At 43.5% G+C, this 19,714-nt stretch overlaps 2 protein-coding genes across 2 annotated transcripts in view; one reads left to right on the top strand and one right to left on the bottom strand.

Moving 5' to 3' along the window:
• LOC120063944 (transmembrane protein 163-like) overlaps nt 1-3,844 on the bottom strand; it is a 98,989-nt gene extending 95,145 nt beyond the window's left edge. The window contains exon 1 of the mRNA XM_039014253.1: nt 3,661-3,844. Within this exon, the coding sequence (XP_038870181.1) occupies nt 3,661-3,844 (184 nt within the window). The remainder of the gene's footprint in view (nt 1-3,660) is intronic.
• A 2,026-nt stretch (nt 3,845-5,870) lies between these two features.
• On the top strand, nt 5,871-18,397 carry acmsd (aminocarboxymuconate semialdehyde decarboxylase). Its single transcript, XM_039014681.1, has 10 exons — nt 5,871-6,022; nt 8,134-8,178; nt 14,518-14,614; nt 14,776-14,825; nt 16,625-16,861; nt 17,123-17,216; nt 17,329-17,424; nt 17,518-17,690; nt 17,865-17,963; nt 18,080-18,397. The coding sequence occupies exons 1-10, from the start codon at nt 5,933-5,935 to the stop codon at nt 18,140-18,142; spliced, it is 1,044 nt and encodes a 347-aa protein (XP_038870609.1). The 5' UTR covers nt 5,871-5,932; the 3' UTR covers nt 18,143-18,397.
• Nucleotides 18,398-19,714: the final 1,317 nt, after the last annotated feature.

Genomic DNA, 19,714 nt, shown 5'->3' with positions numbered 1-19,714 from the left:
CGCCCCAGCTCAGTACCACCAGTGCCTACACCACGCACCAGGCTTCCAGTGCGTCTCCAGAGTCCTGTTCCTCCTCCACGCACTCTTCCTGTGGTGCGTGTCTCAAGCTCAGTGCCTCCAGTTTCGGCACCACGCAGCAAGCCTCCTGTGCGTCTCCAGAGCCCTGTACGCACTGTTCCTTCTCCCCGCACTCGCCCTGAGGTGCGTGCCCTCAGCCCGGTACCTCCAGTTCCGGTACCACGCACCAGGCCTATAGTGCGCATCGAGAGTCCAGTGTGCCCTGTTCCTGCTCCCCGCACTAGCCTTGAGGTGCGTGTCTCCAGTCCGGTACCACCAGTTCCGGCACCACGCACCAGGCCTACTGTGCGCCTCAGCGGGTCAGAGTCGGCCGTCTGCCCAACGCCTTCTGCACTGCCTGTCTGCCCAGCTCCGTCTGAGCCATCCGTCTGCCCAGTGCCGTCTGAGCCATCCGTCTGCCCAGTGCCGTCTGAGCCATCTGTCTGCCCAGCGCCGTCTGAGCCATCCGTCTGCCCAGCGCCTTCTGAGCCATCCGTCTGCCCAGCGCCTTCTGAGCCATCCGTCTGCCCAGCGCCTTCTGAGCCATCCGTCTGCCCAGCGCCTTCTGAGCCATCCGTCTGCCCAGCGCCTTCTGAGCCATCCGTCTGCCCAGCGCCTTCTGAGCCGTCCGTCTGCCACGAGCCATTAGAGCCGTCCGTCTGTCCCGAGCCATTAGAGCCGTCCGTCAGTCAGGAGCCGCTAGAGCCGTCCGTCAGTCAGGAGCCGCTAGAGCCGTCCGTCAGTCAGGAGCTGCCAGAGCCGCCAGCCAGGAGCTGCCAGAGCCGCCAGCCAGTCAGGAGCTGCCAGAGCCGCCAGCCAGTCAGGAGCTGCCAGAGCCGCCAGCCAGTCAGGAGCTGCCAGAGCCGCCAGCCAGTCAGGAGCTGCCAGAGCCGCCAGCCAGTCAGGAGCTGCCAGATCCGCCAGCCAGTCAGGAGCTGCCAGAACCGCCAGCCAGTCAGGAGCTGCCAGAGCTGCCCTACAGTCATGAGCTGCCCTACAGTCATGAGCTGCCCTACAGTCATGAGCTGCCCTACAGTCATGAGCTGCCCTACAGTCATGAGCTGCCCTACAGTCATGAGCTGCCCTCCAGTCATGAGCTGCCACTCAGTCATGAGCTGCCACTCAGTCATGAGCTGCGACTCAGTCCGGAGCTGCCACCCAGTCCGGAGCTGCCACCCAGTCCGGAGCTGCCACCCAGTCCGGAGCTGCCATTAGTACAGAGTTGTCCCTCTGTCCTAAGCTACCTCTCTGTCCGGAGCTACCTCTCTGTCCGGAGCTACCTCTCTGTCCTGAGCTACCTCTCTGTCCTGAGCTACCTCTCTGTCCTGAGCTACCTCTCTGTCCTGAGCTGTCTCCTCTATGTAGGAGGGGCCTTAGTGAAGGTTCCTGGACCATGGTCGGGGGCGAGGGTCGCCACTCAAAGGACGCTAAGGAGGGGGACAAAGACAGTGGTGGAGTGGTGTCCTCGTCCACCGCCGGAGCCGCCACCGCGGACAGATGCCCACCCAGACCCTCCCCTTGAGTTGTAGGGGTGCGCCCGGAGTTCGCACCTTGAGGGGGGGGTTCTGTCACGTTCCTGACCTGTTTTCTGTTGTTTGGTATGTGTTTATTGGTCAGGGCGTGAGTTTTGGGTGGGCAGTCTATGTTTTCTGTTTCTATGTTGGTTTTGGGTTGCCTGGTATGGCTCTCAATTAGAGGCAGGTGTTTGACGTTTCCTCTGATTGAGAGTCATATTAAGGTAGGTTGTTCTCACTGTTTGTTTGTGGGTGATTGTCGTCCGTGTCAGTGTTTGTCGCGCCACACGGGACTGTCTCGGTTTATGTAGTCTGTTCCTGTTCGTGAGTTCTGCGTGTATTTTATGTAAGTTCCATGTCCAGGTCTGTCTACTCCGTTTTGTTATTTTGTAAAATCCTTCCAAGTGTTTGTTTTCGTGTTTCATCGTTTGATTTAATAAATCATTATGTATTCACAACCCGCTGCACTTTGGTCAAATCACTACTCCTCCTCTTCGTATGAAGAGGAGGAGGAATGCCGTTACAATAGCAAAGAAGCTGAGTTAATAATTTGGCATGGAAAAGGGCCAACGTGTGTAAGTCCACACTGTTACACAGACGACATACCAAGTGGGAGTGGGTCATATCCATGTTGGAATGGTATGACTGGGGTCTTGGTCATATCCATGTTGGGATGTTATGACTGGGGTCTTGGTCATATCCATGTTGGAATGTTATGACTGGGGTCTTGGTCATATCCATGTTGGAATGTTATGATTGGGGTCTTGTTCATATCCATGTTGGAATGTTATGATTGGGGTCTTGGTCATATCCATGTTGGAATGTTATTATTGGAGTCTTGGTCATATCCATGTTGGAATGTTATGATTGGGTTCTTGGTCATATCCATGTTGGAATGTTATGATTGGGTTCTTGGTCATATCCATGTTGGAATGTTATGATTGGGGTCTTGTTCATATCCATGTTGGGATGTTATGACTGGGGTCTTGGTCATATCCATGTTGGAATGTTATGACTGGGGTCTTGGTCATATCCATGTTGGGATGTTATGACTGGGGTCTTGGTCATATCCATGTTGGAATGTTATGATTGGAGTCTTGGTCATATCCATGTTGGGATGTTATGACTGGGGTCTTGGTCATATCCATCTTGGAATGTTATGACTGGGGTCTTGGTCATATCCATGTTGGAATGTTATGACTGGAGTCTTGGTCATATCCATGTTGCAATGTTATGACTGGGGTCTTGGTCATATCCATGTTGGGATGTTATGACTGGGGTCTTGGTCATATCCATCTTGGAATGTTATGACTGGGGTCTTGGTCATATCCATGTTGGAATGTTATGATTGGGGTCTTGGTCATATCCATGTTGGGATGTTTTTTAGTTTTTTCCCCCTATACAAGTCTCCATGGGGATAACAAAGGGATTATGATAAGACTTGTGAAAGAGATCACAAGTATACTGTATAACACAGGGTATGTACAGACCTTATGTCAGACCTTAGTAAAGGTAAATCTGTCTCCCTCCATTTCCATTTAGTATGACGTGTGTGTGTGTGTGTGCGCTGTGTGTGTGTGTGTGCGCTGTGTGTGTGTGTGTGCGCGCGCTGTGTGTGCGCGCGTGTGTGTGTGAGACAGACAAAACTTCTGAATATTGAGGGCATTTTCATAACCACTGCATCTTACCTCTCTCTAAAAAAGATTTCACACATTGAGTTCAGGCTCAAAATGTACATTCATGTTTGTATTGTTTGATAACCTCTACAAATTCACATACGGGTTTTGGTGATCATCTGGAAGAAATAACCTAGATAATGTCAGACACAACATCTTGACAATAAGAGTGCTCTATAGAGACAGCGATGCTTGCCTATTATTTATCTCTAATTGCTTTGCCAAATTGACATGTCTCTGATGTTATGCAGGTAAGTAATTATAGCAACACATTAATAATTGATCAAATTAATAATTGATCAAAACCACTTTCCAGATGCTATAAATAAACTCCAGAAGCGCCCATCAATCAAGTCAAGGTGAAGATTTACTTTTACAACAATAAAGTTTGTAATCCCTGAATTACTTACTACCTTGACCATCAACGCTGTCGGTGATTCTCATCTCTTGGTCCCGGTCCATATTAAAAGGATCGTCCTGACTCGGTATTTTGGATAGATTCGCATTAGACGCGCATCCGCCGTTCCGTACGGCCGAAGGATCCACGATTGTGGGATCCGGGACAGGGAATGAATCTTGTGTCATTGGGTCAGTCATGGTTGTTTACTTATAAGTCAAAAGTCCTCGGGAAAAAAATAACTCACACCGGAGTTCCAAATGCTGCCATCCAGGGCGGGAATGACGCCGGTGTTGACAGGACGAAGTGCAGACAGCGATGACTAGATGAGAGATAAACGCAATCTCCACAGCATCAGCAGCAACAGACCCCTTACGGCCACACCCCTCTCTCTCCACTCTCTCTGACGACGAGATTTCGCACGATAGAGGGAACTGCAGTGAGAAGATTTATAAATCAAGGTTAATTTGCTCAGATTCATAAATGGGTTAATTTGCTTGAGTTTTGTCATATAGATCTGATTATTATCGACATGCACTTGCTATAAAGACACAAGGCTGCCATTTGACGCTCAATTGTCGACTTTTGACGCGACAACTTTTCTACCCCTCCCTCGAAATCCTTCCATCACACGCAACCATGCGCAGAATGCAAGAACATAGCTCGAAAACACCCAACTGTCAATCAATTCCTGGATTTCGATACCATAAACTATTTATTTAATTTCTTTCTGTAAAACAACAGTATTATATGTTATGTTTGATATGGTTACATAAGACAGAAGGTTACTTATGCCAAGGTCAGGGAGTATGGGTCTGCATATAACACGAATGTCTAGCAACCCAAAGGTTACATTTTTTTATCACACCATGGACAACTTTAGCATTTTAACTAATCATCAACTTTGCAACTATTTACTACTTTTTAGCTGCTTTGCAACTACTTAACATGTTAGCTAAAACCCTTCCCCTAACCATAAACCCTAACCCAAAGCCGTAACCTTAACCCTAGCTAGCTAATGTTAGCCACCTAGCTAACATAACCCAAAACAAATTGGAATTCGTAAAGTATCATACATATAGCATATTCATAACATGTTGTATGAACTGCATTCATAACATATACGAATTGTCATTTGTAACATATATGAAATGGATGATGGACATCCACAAATTAATACATACCATACAAAACGTAACATGTCATACTAAATGGAAATGGGGGGAGACAGATTTACCTTTACTATGTTACATGGAGCCCTGAGTCCATGTTGCAGCCGTTTGTCTGGTCCTAAGAGTAATGGGTCTAACTTCAATAAGGGATGGAATGGAATGGGATTTGTTCAGTCATTTTATTCAATGAGTCCACAGGTTGGTGCAAAATGCACAGGGCAGAACACATAACGCCTCTGATGCAGCCATGTTGTTTAATAACACTGTTGTAAACATGTCTGTATAATAAACTAGCATACTCTCTCTGGTTCAACCAATCAACCCAAAAATAGGTTTTGTTTTTGCAACTTATAGGCTATCCAATAGCCTAACTCATTTTACCATTTTCTATATTACTGCATGTGTCTGTTATACATTGGATCCAAAATGAGGCTCATATTATAACCTGCTGATTCAGCGTGTTCTTGTAATGCAGGACCTCATGTAGATAGCCTATAGCACAACAGATGCTGCATTTGGGAGAATGGGGGGGGGGGGGGGTTCATCGAAACCCTTTGTGTTTCCAGTGCACAGTTGAACTATTAGTCAATAAGTCTGCTACACAAATATTTATGACCCAGTGATAATAAAACCTGATTGAAGGATAACCTACATGAAAAGGAAAGTGAACATACTGTACATTCCTCTCTTCTCGATATATTGGATCTTTTTGTCCAGCCCCAGTTATTTTTTGGGTGCTGTGTGTAAAACCCTGTCCATCCATAAATGAGATGTGCCCTGTCTGTGAGTCTAGAAGCGTTCTGTCCCGAGACCCATTTGCCCAAATGCCAGATGGGCTGGTCTGACTTGTTGTTTTTCTTCCTCAAATTCAACTATATCCGGCTAATAATGGAGGTCTCGAGGAAAAAATGGTCCGGTGTGTTAGAAATGCCGATTTCTTGTCCCAGTCCGCCCATGTCTCTGGCACGGTGTCTGTGAGAAGAGACTATGCCCTGTCAGTCATTCACCTGCTTTTCATTGGGGTGTTTAGGGGGCAGGGCAGTAGGGCGGAGAATAACCTTGCTCAATGCTCATGATAGACACCGTTTACTACCTGTCTCACATCAGGCGAATTGTATGAAAAACACTTGTCGTAGTAGATTTATCAGGATGAAGATTGATATTCATAATCACATTTTACCCAAGGAATGGCCCAATCTGAAAGAGGTAGGCTATGCCATACCATACTACTTTACAAGATGCATTGACAACTTAAAAAAAAACATTTTTTCAATAGAAAGGATTAATCTATCAGGCTACTTCTCGTGCCCGGTACATGGTGCATTATTAATAGTCTACCTGACGTTTGATTTACATAATGTCATTATGCACAGTCGCGCACATTGCTGAATGCGCTCACTGCTTGGCACCGCACAGGCTGTGGTGGATCTAGGAGTTATATCTTGTCTCAATCAATACATCTGGTTATCTAATTGTGTTTTTTTTCACTGAGTCCTCGCATCTGGCAAAAAAACGTCTTATTAGTTTTAGAGCAGAATCATGAAGGCCTATGACACCCACCACACATTGCTAAAAAACAAACAGAATCACCTTATTTTAGCATAATAAACTCAAATGAATGAAGTAACATCTTATAACTGTGTTTGTCAGAATACCAAAGTCCTTGATGAAGACTGTTCATTTGAAACTAACAAGAATATCATCGAGAACTCTGAAGAAATGGTTTTATATTTTCTATGCAGCCAGTAAGGAAATCCTGTGAAAAGTTTTACCACCGCTATTACATCTCTGCACTGACTTGTTAAACATTAATCAATGCTTGGCAGTGACCCAGTCCTTTAAAGACTGTCTTTCTGTCAATAGGCCTGACCTTAGCTAATGATTGTTCATGTGTGCGTCCCAAATGACACCCAGTTCCCTACATTCACTACGGCTTGTGGGAATCATGGTCCAAATCAAAAGTAGTGCCCTATATAGGGAGCCACTTGGAACAAACGCCATGTTTTATTCTGGGGAAAAAAATCCTTTGTGGGGGTGAGAAAGCCACAGAGGGCAACAGGAGTCAGTCAGGACAGAGGCCCAGTCACCCTGATAGTCAACATGACTCCAATTGCATCATATTGTCGGCAGGTAGCCTAGTGGTTAGAGCGTTGGACTAGTAACCGAAAGGTTGCAAGATTGAATCCCCGAGCTGACAAAGTAAAAATATGTTGTTCTGCCCCTGAACAAGGCAGTTAACCCACTGTTCCCTGGTAGGCTGTCATTGAAAATAAGAATTTGTTCTTAACTGACTTGCCTAGTTAAATAAAGGTAAAATAAAGGTAAAATAAAAAAATATTGACCCATGCCACTCGTAGTTTATTATACAGACATGTTTACAACAGTGTTATTAAACAACATGGCTGCATCAGAGGCGTTATGTGTTCTGCCCTGTGCATTTTGCACCAACCTGTGGACTCATTGAATAAAATGACTGAACAAATCGCATTCCATTCCATCCCTTATTGAAGTTAGACCCATTACTCTTAGGACCAGATAAACAGCTGCACCCTGTTCAAGACCCATGCCACTCCTTCATAAAAATACAGCAACATTTTTGTCATTTAGCATACACTCTTATACAGAGCAATTGGGTTTAAGTGCCTTGCTCAAGGCAGATTTTTCACCTAGTCAGCTCAGGGATTTGAACCAGCAACCTGTCAGTTACTAGCCCAACACTCAGAACTGCTAGGCTACCTGATCCCACAAGCATTCTAACACTGTTGAGATGGATGGAGGAAATGTAATTGTATTCAAACAGATAGAGGAATTGCATTGGGGTTCATGGCACGTTCAAGGACATCTAACCCACTTAGCATACATACAGGGAAGCTATCTTCAGTCTAAATTGAGGAGGATGTTGATCCTATGGAATGGATATTATTACTCTTTTTGGGCTGTGTCAGGGTTCATCTGTATGCATATCACTGGACCGAAATGGGATGGTGTTGATTGCGTTCCGATCCCTCCCTTTCTGTCTCTGTTCCCAGTTGTTGTGAAAGTGGTTCATAGGTAATTTACTCCAATTAAAATTACATTGGCTGGTCTGTTTTTTATCTCTGCAGGCCTACTTTGCGCACAAGCCAAACCCCAAGGTGCATAATGACAAGTAATGAAAGTTGTAGCTTTCGATACATGGGAGCCATGAGATATGACTTTGTGAATGTATTAAAATAATATCAGGAAATTCAAAATGTCCTATGCTTAGCAAAACACTTAATTATTCATTATCATGACGGCATAAACCCACTCTAATGACAGTTTTATTTGTTCTTTAGAGATATGGATATGATGGATTTATCCAGCTTCACCATCACTGCAAGGTGAGTCTCAAGTTAGGTTACTCAACAGTACAGAACAATATATATATATATTTTAAATGTCACCTTTATTTAACCAGGTAGGCCAGTTGAGAACAAGTTCTCATTTACAATTGCGACCTGGCCAAGATAAAGCAAAGCAGTGCGACACAAACAACAAAACAGAGTTACACATGGAATAAACAAACGTACAGTCAATAACACAATAGAAAGAAAAAAATGGGAAAAAAACATTTAATGTTAAAGCATATGTTTTCTGTTACCTTTCCATATACTTATAACATGTGCACATTCTACAGTATAATGGAAATTAAATGTTTCACTTGATGCATCATTTATTACAGACTTTAGCAACAGATATCACGTTATACAGTATACAGCCTATTTAGTCCTTGTATCAAGCATACAGCCAATTTAGTCCATGTATCAAGCATACAGCCTATTTAGTCCATGTATCAAGCATACTGCCTATTTAGTCCATGTATCAAGCATACAGCCTATTTAGTCCATGTATCAGCAAGCTTTCAAAGTTGAATGGAGCTGTAGTGTACTTGCCATTTGTATATGTGGTGTACATTGTTCTCACTGAATTGAGATGTGATCTAACTCCTTGTTATGAGAGCTTGCCTGCCCATGTTCCATGAGATGTGATAATGCCACATACAGCAGTTACCTTGGCCTGCAATGCTACTACACAGGCAGGGCTGATCCTGGCCATTCTGCCTCCCTAGGCGAGACAAAAACATTGGCTCCCCTACTAGAATAGTCCCAGTAAGCAAAATTCCGTTGAAAAGACGTCTAAAATACGTACTTTTCAAGACGTTGAAATTAGGTTTAATTTCAATCAAAATTAAAAGTGAAAAACGTATTTTCCAGATGTCGAAATCAGATATATTTTCAGTTCTGAATGAAAGTTGAAAATATGTATTTTTCGGATGTTGAAATCAGGTTCATTTTCAGTTCTGAAAGAAAATTAAATAGCCGTAATGTATAGACGTCTATGTTTGGGACAAATCAAGGCTGATCCAGACCAGACAAAATCTGAACCAAACACAGACATCTATGATATGTTCAGATTTGGGTCGGATCGTACCAAAATCCAACGTCCGTGGACGTGGAAATCAAGGCTGTCCGGACAGAACCAAAAAATGATGTACAGAATGCGTCAGCCCATGCTTATTGAGGTATAGCCTACAGTGTCGCCCGAAATTACATTTTAAGAATGCCCATCTATGTGGTAGGCCTACCATTTGTAAAACACAAAAAAAGAACGCCGGTCCAAAAACGTTGGCCCGTGCTTACTGGGGTGTAGCCTACCATGTTGGCCCTCAATGGAATTTTATGAATGCACATCCATGTGGTAAGCCCACCGTTTGTAAAAAAGACTGTTGCATTGGCTTTATTATGGATCAAGGCTGGTCCAGACCGGATGGAGAAGATGGCGCCGGAGGTGATGGCTGCCGTTTTACAGGCTCCTAACCAATTGTGATATTGTGTGTGTTTATTCATGTTATTTGTAACTTGTTTTGTACATGATGTTTCTGCCACCGTCTCTTATGACCGAAAAGAGCTTCTGGATATCAGGACAGCGATTACTCATCTCGTACTGGACGAAGATCTTTTCTTTAACAAGTCGGACGCGAAGGATTTACTTCAGATACCGACAAGGCTCAAATCCCTGTCATTCGCATGAAGAAGAGACGGAGATATCAGGGACGTAGGTTGGGGTGCCTTGTAAGGATCCGAAGGCAAGTGAGGAATCTGCCTTTACCATCAGTCCTATTAGCCAACATGCAATCATTGGATAATAAATGGATCAGCTCCGATCAAGACTATCCTACAAACCGGACATTAAAAACTGTAATATCGTATGTTTCACCGAGTCGTGGCTGAACGACAACATGGATAACATACCACTGGCTGGGTTTTTGGTCCATCGGCAAGATAGATCAGCTGCCCCCAGTAAGACAAGGGGTGGCAGTCTGTGTCTATTTATAAATAACAGCTGGTGCACGAAATCTAATATTAAGGAAATCTCAAGGTTTTGCTCACCTGAGGTAGAGTATCTCATGATAAGCTGTAGACCACACGATTTACCAAAAGAGTTTTCATCTATATTTTTCGTAGCTGTCTATTTACCACCACAAACCGATGCTGGCACTAAGACGGCACTCAACGAGCTGTATAAGGCCATAAGCAAACAAGAAAATTCTCATCCAGAGGCGGCGATCCTAGTGGCAGGGGACTTTAATGCAGGGAAACTTCAATCCGTTTTACCTCATTTATACCAGCATGTTACATGTGCTGGTATAAGAGAGGAAAAAAAACTTTAGACCACCTTTACTCCACATACAGAGAAGCATACAAAGCTCTCCCTCATCCTCCCTTTGGCAAATCTAACCATAACTCTATTCTCCTGATTCGTCAGGCTTGCAAACTCGGGCTTGCAATCTATTACAGACTACAAAGGGAAGCACAGCCGCGAGCTGCCCAGTGACACAAGCCTACCAGACGAGCAAAATAACTTCTATGCTCGCTTCGAGGCAAGCAACACTGAGGCATGCATGAGAGCATCAGCTGTTCCGGACAACTGTGTGATCGCGTTCTCCATAGCCGATGTAAGACCTTTAAACAGGTCAACATTCACAAGGCTGCAGGGCCAGATGGATTACCAGGACGTGTACTCCGAGCATGCGCTGACCCACTGGCAAGTGTATTCACTGACATTTTCAACCTGTCCCTGACCGAGTCTGTAATACCTACATGTTTCAGGCAGACCCCCATAGTCCCTGTAACCAAGAACACCAAGGTAACCTGCCTAAATGACTACTGACCCGTACCACTCATGTCTGTAGCCATGAAGTGCTTTGAAAGGCTGGTAATGGCTCATATCAACACCATTATCCCAGAAACTCTAGACCCACTCAAATTTGCATACCCCCACAACAGATCCACAGATGATGCAATCTCTATTGCACTCCACACTGCCCTTTCCCACCTGGACAAAAGGAACACCTATGTAAGAATGCTATTTTTTGACTACAGCTCAGCGTTCAACACCATAGTGCCCTCAAAGCTCATCACTAAGCTAAAAACCCTGGAACTAAACACCTCACTCTGCAACTGGATCCTGGACTTCCTGACGGGCTGACCCCAGGTGGTAAGGGTAGGTAACGACACATCTGTCACGCACATCTGTCAACACGGGGGCCCCTCAGGGGTGCGTGCTCAGCCCCCTCCTGTACTCCCTGTTCACCCATGACTGCATGGCCAAGCACGTCTCCAACACCATCATTAAGTATGTCAACGATACAACAGTGGTAGTAGACCTGATCACCAACAACGATGAGACAGCCTATAAGGAGGAGGTCAGGGACCTGGCAGTGTGGTGCCAGGATAACAACCGCTCCCTCAACGTGATCCAGACAAAGGAGATGATTGTGGACTACAGGAAAAGGAGGACCGAGCGTGCCCCCATTTTCATCGATGGGGCTGCAGTGGAGTAGATTGAGAGCTTCAAGTTCCTTGGTGTCCACATCACAAACAAACTATCATGGTCCAAACACACCAAGACAGTCGTGAAGAAGGCACAACAACCCCTATTCCCCTTCAGGAGGCTGAAAAGATTTGGCATGGGTCCTCTGATCCTCAAAAAGTTCAACAGCTGCACCATCGAGAGCGTTATGATTGGTTGTAACACTGCCTGGAATGGCATCTGCTCGGCCTCCGACCGCAAGGCATTACAGAGGGTAGTGCGTACGGCCCAGTACGTCACTGGGGCCAAGCTTTCTGCCATCCAGGGCCTCTATACCAGGCGGTGTCAGAGGAAGGCCCTAAATATTGCCAAAGATTCCATCCACCCTAGTCATAGACTGTTCTCTCTGCTACCACACGGCAAGCGATACCGGAGCACCAAGTTTAGGTCCAAAAGGCTTCTTAACAGCATCTACCGCCAAGTCATAAGACTCCTGAATAGGTCATCAAATGGCTACCTGGACTATTTGGATTGTCACCCCCACTCCACCCCCATTTTTACGCTGCTGCTACTCTCTGTTTACTATCTTAGATAGTCATCTTACCTCTACCTACATGTACATATTACCTCAATTACCTCGACTAACCTGTGCCCCTCACATTGACTCTGACCCGGTACCCCCTGTATATAGCCTTGCTACTGTTATTTTGTTGTTGCTCCTTAGTTATTTGTTATTTTTCTATTTTTATTTATTTTTTAAAATTTAAGTTATATATTATTTTCTTTCGTTTTTTAAATTGTTCTTAAAACTGCATTGTTGATTAAAGGGCTTGTCAGTAAGCATTTCACTGTAAGGTCTACATACACCTGTTGTGTTCGGCGCAAGTGAAAAATAGAATGTGAATTGGTTTGATTGGTCCTGATTCCTGTGACTAATCAGTTTGGCTATTTAAGCTCTGAATATCAGCTACCCAACTTTATCAGGAGGAGTAATCCTGCGCCTATTTGCAATGTGTTTACAGAGCGGGAAATGCAGAAGTATTTTCTTTTTCGATATGATCAGCTTGTAAAAAATGTAAGGATACAAACTTGAAATCACTGATCATATTTTAGCTCACGGGATGAAACTCCTGGACAGCAGTTGAGTAGCCTGATTGTCCATCCCATATTGTCCATTTTAATTTGACCTGTCCTGTTTTTAGGATATGTTGTTTGTTAGCATGTCATCACATTTTTTATTTGATTGGGCATCATTTAGGTTAGGCTATTTGATCGGAGAAACCGGCATGATGTAAAAAGTGTCCGTCTCATTACATTGTATCTCCATATACTCTTTTCTACCATATGCTATATCTGCTACATGATTTATGTTACATTATTTTTCTTGACGGAATGTTGGTAGGGCGCTGCAGCGATGTGTCTCTCCAAGAGGACCCTGGAGAGGCGCGCTGAGAATGGACAAGATAAATATTTTTCCTACCTGCCTTTGACAAAGTGGGCACTGCTTATCACAGAGTGACATCAATGCTCCACTAAAAAAACATATGCCACTTGTTGAGAGAAATTGTTGTTGATTTTGGGCAGAATTATGTGAGGTTTTATGTATTGTTGGAGGTGCATCTTGGTCAGTTTAGCTCAGAAAATTCCGCCCTTGTCAATCTGTGGCTGTAGGCGACCACCTAATCCTGCCTAATGAGCAGGCCAGCCCTCTACTCAGGCTCTCCTGGGCTCTCTACAAGATCTCATTCACACAAAGCTAGTCTAGTGTTGCCATACCTCAAAAATCACATCGTTGTCACGCCTCGAAGCCTGTTTCTCGACGAGGCTAACACAAAGCCAACTCTCCCTCTTGGCGCCACCTGTGGGTAGTGAGTGGGCAGCACAGAAAGATTTCATACAGACACTGACACCCACGGTCCAGCAACACACCTGTGTGTCACTATGGCTGTGATGAAATATTTGTTACCCTAATTGGTCCAATTGACCAATCACATCAGATCTTTTCACATCAGATCTTTTTCAGAGCTGATCTGATTGATCAAATGATCAATTTGGGGGAAAAAAGATCAGACTTGGGCTGCCTGTAAACACAGCTTATGTGTGTGTGTGCGTACATGTACTTGCTTTTGTGTGTGTTGACACCTGCATGTAAAGTAATAGCCAATGAGACATTTTCAACTCCCTCTCTAGTTTCCAAATGTTTCTCTTTGCTGCCATCAGGTGGCTGATTACACATACACATTTCAATTCCACTTGAGTGATTTGCCTCTTATATGACATAGAAGTGTTCTTGTTTTTTTATTTTATATTGTTTATTACCCATTTTTCTCCACAATTGGTAGTTACAGTCTTGTCGCTGCAACTCCCATACGGACTCAGGAGAGGCGAAGGTAGAGAACCGTGCGTCCTCCGAAACACAACCCATCCAAGCCGCACTGCTTCTTGACACAATGCCCACTTAACCCGGAAGCCAGCAGCACCAATGTGTCGGAGGAAACACCGTACACCTGGCGACTGTGTCAGCATGCACTGCGCTCGGCCCGCCACAGGAGTCGCTAGCGCGCAATGAGTCAAGGACATCAATCCCGGCCAAACCTTCCCCTAACCCGGACGATGCTGGGCCAATTGTGGGTCTCCCAGTCGTAGCCGGCTGCAACAGAGCCTGGACTCGAACCCAGAATCTCTAGTGGCACAGCTAGCACTGTGATGCAGTGCTTTAGACCACTGCGCCACTCGGGAGAAAATAGAAGTGTTCTTGCTCATCAAACAGAAATTGTAGGCATGAAGCAATGAAAACATAGAAACCAAAAAAAGGACAAATCAAGTGTCCTTTACTCTCTGAAGTTTTGTGCCAATCCATATTTTAGGGGGAAGCAAAAATGATGAAAGACGGGAAGTTGTTCCGTGTGATCCAGGAGAACTGTTGGGATGCAGACGCAAGGATACGGGACATGGATGCACACGGTATATACACACATATCCAATATCATCCTCATGTCAAAATCCTCTTGACAGCATATTTTGAAGCCGGCAGAGTCATTCATGTTGCCTGTAAAGTAAGTCTGTATTGGAATGTTGTGGGTTTTGATGATGATGATGATGATGATGATGATGCTCTACTTTAGGGGTGACGGTCCAAGCCTTGTCCACAGTGCCTGTCATGTTTAACTACTGGGTAAGTCTGTCTGCAAAGGGCAAAAATAAACAGCAGATTTTTGTTAAAGGTGCTTCACATAGGATATTTCAGAAAATGTCCATAATATATCTGGCGCTAATAGTTTCACACTATTATGCCACGTTCAAAACAACGGGGATCTTGGAAATGGGAACTCGGAAATCCCAGACTTCTGACCTCAGCGCGTTCAAAACAACTGGGAACTCGGGAAAAACTAGCTTCTACTCGGAATTCCAACTCGAGAACTCAGGCCTCTTTCTAGAGCTCCGACTTTCCGACCTGAAGATCACTGACGTCATGATTTGACCTCCTATTTCTCAGAGTTCCAGGTTGTTTTGAACGCGGCATTACTTACCCGCCAGTGTTGTGATTGGCTGTGATATTCGCCTATTGATTTCTCCCGCCAGAGCAGCATCTGTTGTCAAACTGTGAAATCTGTTCTGGCTTTGTGGCTGTGATATCTAGTGGAAATCACTCATTCCCTGGCTGCTACAATTCTACACTGTTCGCTCAATTTCAGTTTATGTGAGAAAACAAGCACTGAATATTGTAGGGAATTATTGTACCAAAAAAATATACTTTTCACAGCTGATTGAAGCAGCTTTAAACAGCTTCAAACAGCTGTAAAAACAATATGTTTTGTTATTGAAAGATATTTCACCGGGATTTAGATGGTACAATGATTCCCTACACTATTCAGTGCTTGTTTTCTCACCAATCTGGTCTCAGAGCATTTTGTATTATTCTGTACATAAATCCAAGACATTCCATTAGTATGATATGTTACGTTTGGTATGGTTACATAAGACAGAGGGTTATTTAGGTTGGGGTGGATGGGTGGGCGGATAACGGGAATGTCTAGCAACCCAAAGGTTGTGAGGTCAAAAATCATCATGGACAACTTTAGCATTTGATCTTATTAGCAACTTTTGCATGTTAGCTAACCCTAACCTTAACCCTTTAACTAACCCTTCACCTAACCCTAACCTTAACTCTTTTAGCTAACCCTTCCTCTAATGCTAAACTTAACCATTTAACCTAACTCCTAAACTTAGCCATAACCTTAACCCTAACCCCTAGCCTAGAAAACGATGTTAGCTACCTAGCCACCTAGCTAGAAATTGTAACAAATCATAGGTTTTGCACATTTGTAACATACTGAATGTTTTTCAAATTTGTAATATATTGTACATTTTGCAAATTTGTAACATATAACATATAAAATATCATACAAATTATAATTCGCAACTTATCATACGAAATAGGTGATGGACATCCACAAACGAATACGTACCATATGAAATGTAACATATCATACTAATTGGAGCATCATCTAATCAACATACAAAATAATCAGAAATGCTCTGAGACCAGGTTGCAACCACACACTGAAATTGAGTGAACAGTGTAGCATTTTAGCAACCAGGAAATGACAGAGCGATTTCCACAAGACCACACAGCCAAAAAGTCAGAACAGCTTCCCCAGATTGACAACAGATGCTGCTCTGGTGGGAGAAATCAACAGGTGAATATCACAGCCAATCATAAACACTGTCGGGTAAGTAATACTGTGAAACACTATCATTCCACTATTAGTGCCAGATATATTATGGTATTTTTTAAAAGTTACACTGCAAAAATTCAAAAAAATATCCTTATCCTCTCTGACATGTTTTTTTTTTTTTTTACATCACTTCTCCATTTTCTAAGACTTTGATGTGCTTACTTCACTGTAAACATAGCTGCCAATGCATTACTAAGGCTTTGGTTGTGTTGGGTTCACTTCCCTGTTGTGACAGGCCAAACCTCATGACACCTTGGACCTGTGTGGGATCCTGAATGACGACCTGGCTAAGACAGTGGCGCTCCACCCCCGACGCTTCGTGGGGCTGGGTACCCTGCCCATGCAGGCTCCTGATCTGGCTGTGCTGGAGATGAAGCGTTGTGTTAGGGAGCTGGGCTTCCCTGGTGTCCAGATCGGCTCCCATATTAACACCTGGGATCTTAACGCCCCCGAACTCTACCCAATCTATGCTGTAAGAGCCATATAAGTGAATTGATTTATTTAAATGGACCGCTATATTCCTAGTGATATTCCAGCTATAGCGTTACAAAGCCAGATAGAAACCCTACTGAAAATCATACTCTGGCTCTGTCTAGACTAAACCTAAGATAGTTTGTCGACCAGATAGTAGTGGCCTATGAACTAGACACATTTGATGTTCGAGTATCAATTCATCATGACTGTGTAATGATGTTGATTATGAAAAGGGAGTGATATTCCCGCTTTTCTATAGGCTGCTGAGGAAATGAACTGTTCCTTGTTTGTACACCCATGGGACATGCAGATCGATGGGAGGATGGCCAAGTACTGGCTCCCCTGGTTAGTGGGTGAGTGAGAGGGTAAAGACTCAGCTCTGTTCTGATCAATCAAATGCCGTGTCACAGCCTACCTGGATGACGTTGTCACAAATGAGTAAACATTATTATTTTTTTTGTACAGGTATGCCATCCGAGACTACCATGGCCATTTGCTCAATGATCTTCGGAGGTGTCTTTGAGAGATTTCCCAAGCTGAAGGTCTGCTTTGCTCATGGAGGTAATTTACAATATATAGAGGAACAAATAATGACATTCAGTAAACAGAATCACCCTTGAAAGATTGACGTGTGAAGCAACGTTTTTTCCCTAGGGGGTTCTTTCCCGTTCACTATTGGCCGAATTGAACATGGGTTCCAGGTCCGACCTGACCTCTGTGCTGTGGATAACAAAGTCAACCCACGGAAATACCTGGGCTCCTTCTACACTGACTCCTTAGTGCATGACCCCATCGCCCTCAAGCTACTTATTGATGTGATTGGAAAGGTATGCAGTGATGTGTCTAATTTCTAAATGGCAATGTAGTTATCTTCACTGATCTAGACAAATTATATTTCTCATTACTAAGTAGTTTAAAAGGCTTGAAGGTTTGAAGTTTGTATTGGTAGAGTTTACACAAGTGTTTATTACGGTCTCAGTTCTTATTATTTTCTCCCATAGGATAAGGTGATGTTAGGAACAGACTATCCATTCCCACTGGGTGAGCTGCAGCCAGGAGCATTAATAGAGTCCACGAAGGAGTTTGATGGTGGTTTAAAGGTAAGGTAACACACTGAATGTGCTTTCTTTCTCTTGCAAAAAGTGTCTGTGATAAAAGAATAAGAGCAGGAACGTGATGGTTTATGAATTTTCATGTGTTTGCTTTTCCTTTTCAGGACAAACTGCTTGCAGGCAATGCACTGGACTTTTTGGGGATTAAAAGAGAACAATTTCAGTGATTTACAGCATGAAGAAATTGTCAAAACAAAAATGGAAAACAATGTTTGACTTTCAAATTACTCTTGAGTATTGGCAGGACCATAAAACAAATACAACCTATTGCGTGACCAAAATGTAAATATTTAAATATGAAGATATTTTTCATCTATTTAGCTAATTTATCATGATTTTTGTTTACACTGTTGGAAGTCATCTGTGGTCAACACTCTTTTTGCTGTTTATGACTAAATAAAATTGAATGTTCATTTCAAACAGCTTCAAATATTCAGTCAATTAAGTTAATTCAAATTCAAACATACAGCTGTACCAATCCAGCAGGTGAGAGAGGATTTTGACTAGATGGGATACAGCTTTTGTCAGATCAGTCTTTTCATAGCAGGTTAGGAGAATTTACGCAGCAGGTTAGGATAATTAAAATAGTAGGTTAGGAGAATTGGGCTAAGGTTAGGAAAAGGGTTAGGGTTAGCTAAAAACGTTTGAGGTTAATTTGACAAAAACTGTATCCCTTCTAGCCATGACCATTAGAGAGCGGTGAGAAACTGAATGAACGAATGAACCGTCATTGCTGGGCCTCCAATCTGTACAGATTCCACAGCCACAAAGTCAAAATTGGCTATTTGGTCTTAATTTAAAGGAAAATTCCACCCAAAAACAATATTTTGGTATTTGTTTCATTAGTCCATTGTTGACATAGTCTAAAATATTTTGCTTGTCAGTAATCAAGTTTTCAAGATATGTGTCTTGACAGTCTGTGACTCGAGTGGTTGGAGTCTTTGACAATGTTTTTAGAAAAGGGGTGTTCTTAATGAGGCAATCAGTAGAAGAAACAATATCCAAAGGTTCCTCGCCCCTTTTTAGGTAAAAAGCTGAGGGATGGGGCTGGAGAAATGTAACCGCTCTTTATAGACATAGCTATGGATGTAAGTGTAACAGTATAACTTTAGACCGTCCCCTCGCCCCGACCACGGGCGCAAACCAGGGACCCTCTGCACACATCAACAACAGTCACCCACGAAGCATCGTTACCCATCGCTCCACAAAGGCCACGGCCCTTGCAGAGCAAGGTGCAACACTACTTCTAGGTTTCAGAGCAAGTGACGTAACTGATTGAAACGCTACTAGCGCGTACCCGCTAACTAGCTAGCCATTTCACATCCGTTACACTCACCCCCCTTTCAACCTCCTCCTTTTCCGCAGCAACCAGTGATCTGGGTCAACAGCATCAATGTAACAGTATAACTTTAAACCGTCCCCTCGCCCCGAAAACAAGTTTATATTTTGAGTTATCATGTGGTAAGACAGCTCATGAGGCATTTATAAGTTAAATTCTTCAATAAACAAGGGGTATGTATCATTAATTTATAAGTCCAAAAAGGGATGTAGCATTTAAGGATTCTAGCTTTAAAGCCGCAATATGTAACTTTTTGGGCGACCCGACCAAATTCACATAGAACTATGAGTTATAGATCTATCAGTCTCATTGAAAGCAAGTCTAAGAAGCTGTAGATCGGTTATGTGCACTATTTTTTTGCTTCCAGTTCTTACATTTTTTGTTGTTGCATCTTTTACTT

Source organism: Salvelinus namaycush, chromosome 19 (genome assembly GCF_016432855.1).
Source record: "Salvelinus namaycush isolate Seneca chromosome 19, SaNama_1.0, whole genome shotgun sequence".
In the NCBI taxonomy this organism is placed as follows: Eukaryota; Metazoa; Chordata; class Actinopteri; order Salmoniformes; family Salmonidae; genus Salvelinus; species Salvelinus namaycush.
The sequence above is the reverse complement of the archived record's forward strand: the minus strand, read 5'-3'. Positions and strand labels throughout refer to the sequence as shown.

Bases quoted from the DNA above. Each gene is read 5' to 3' on its own strand.
- acmsd (XM_039014681.1), top strand. From the start codon at position 5,933: ATGAAAAACACTTGTCGTAGTAGATTTATCAGGATGAAGATTGATATT. The intron at 16,862-17,122 runs GTAAGAGCCATA...GCTTTTCTATAG, and splicing joins AACTCTACCCAATCTATGCT to GCTGCTGAGGAAATGAACTG. The intron at 17,425-17,517 runs GTAATTTACAAT...TTTTTTCCCTAG, and splicing joins GGTCTGCTTTGCTCATGGAG to GGGGTTCTTTCCCGTTCACT.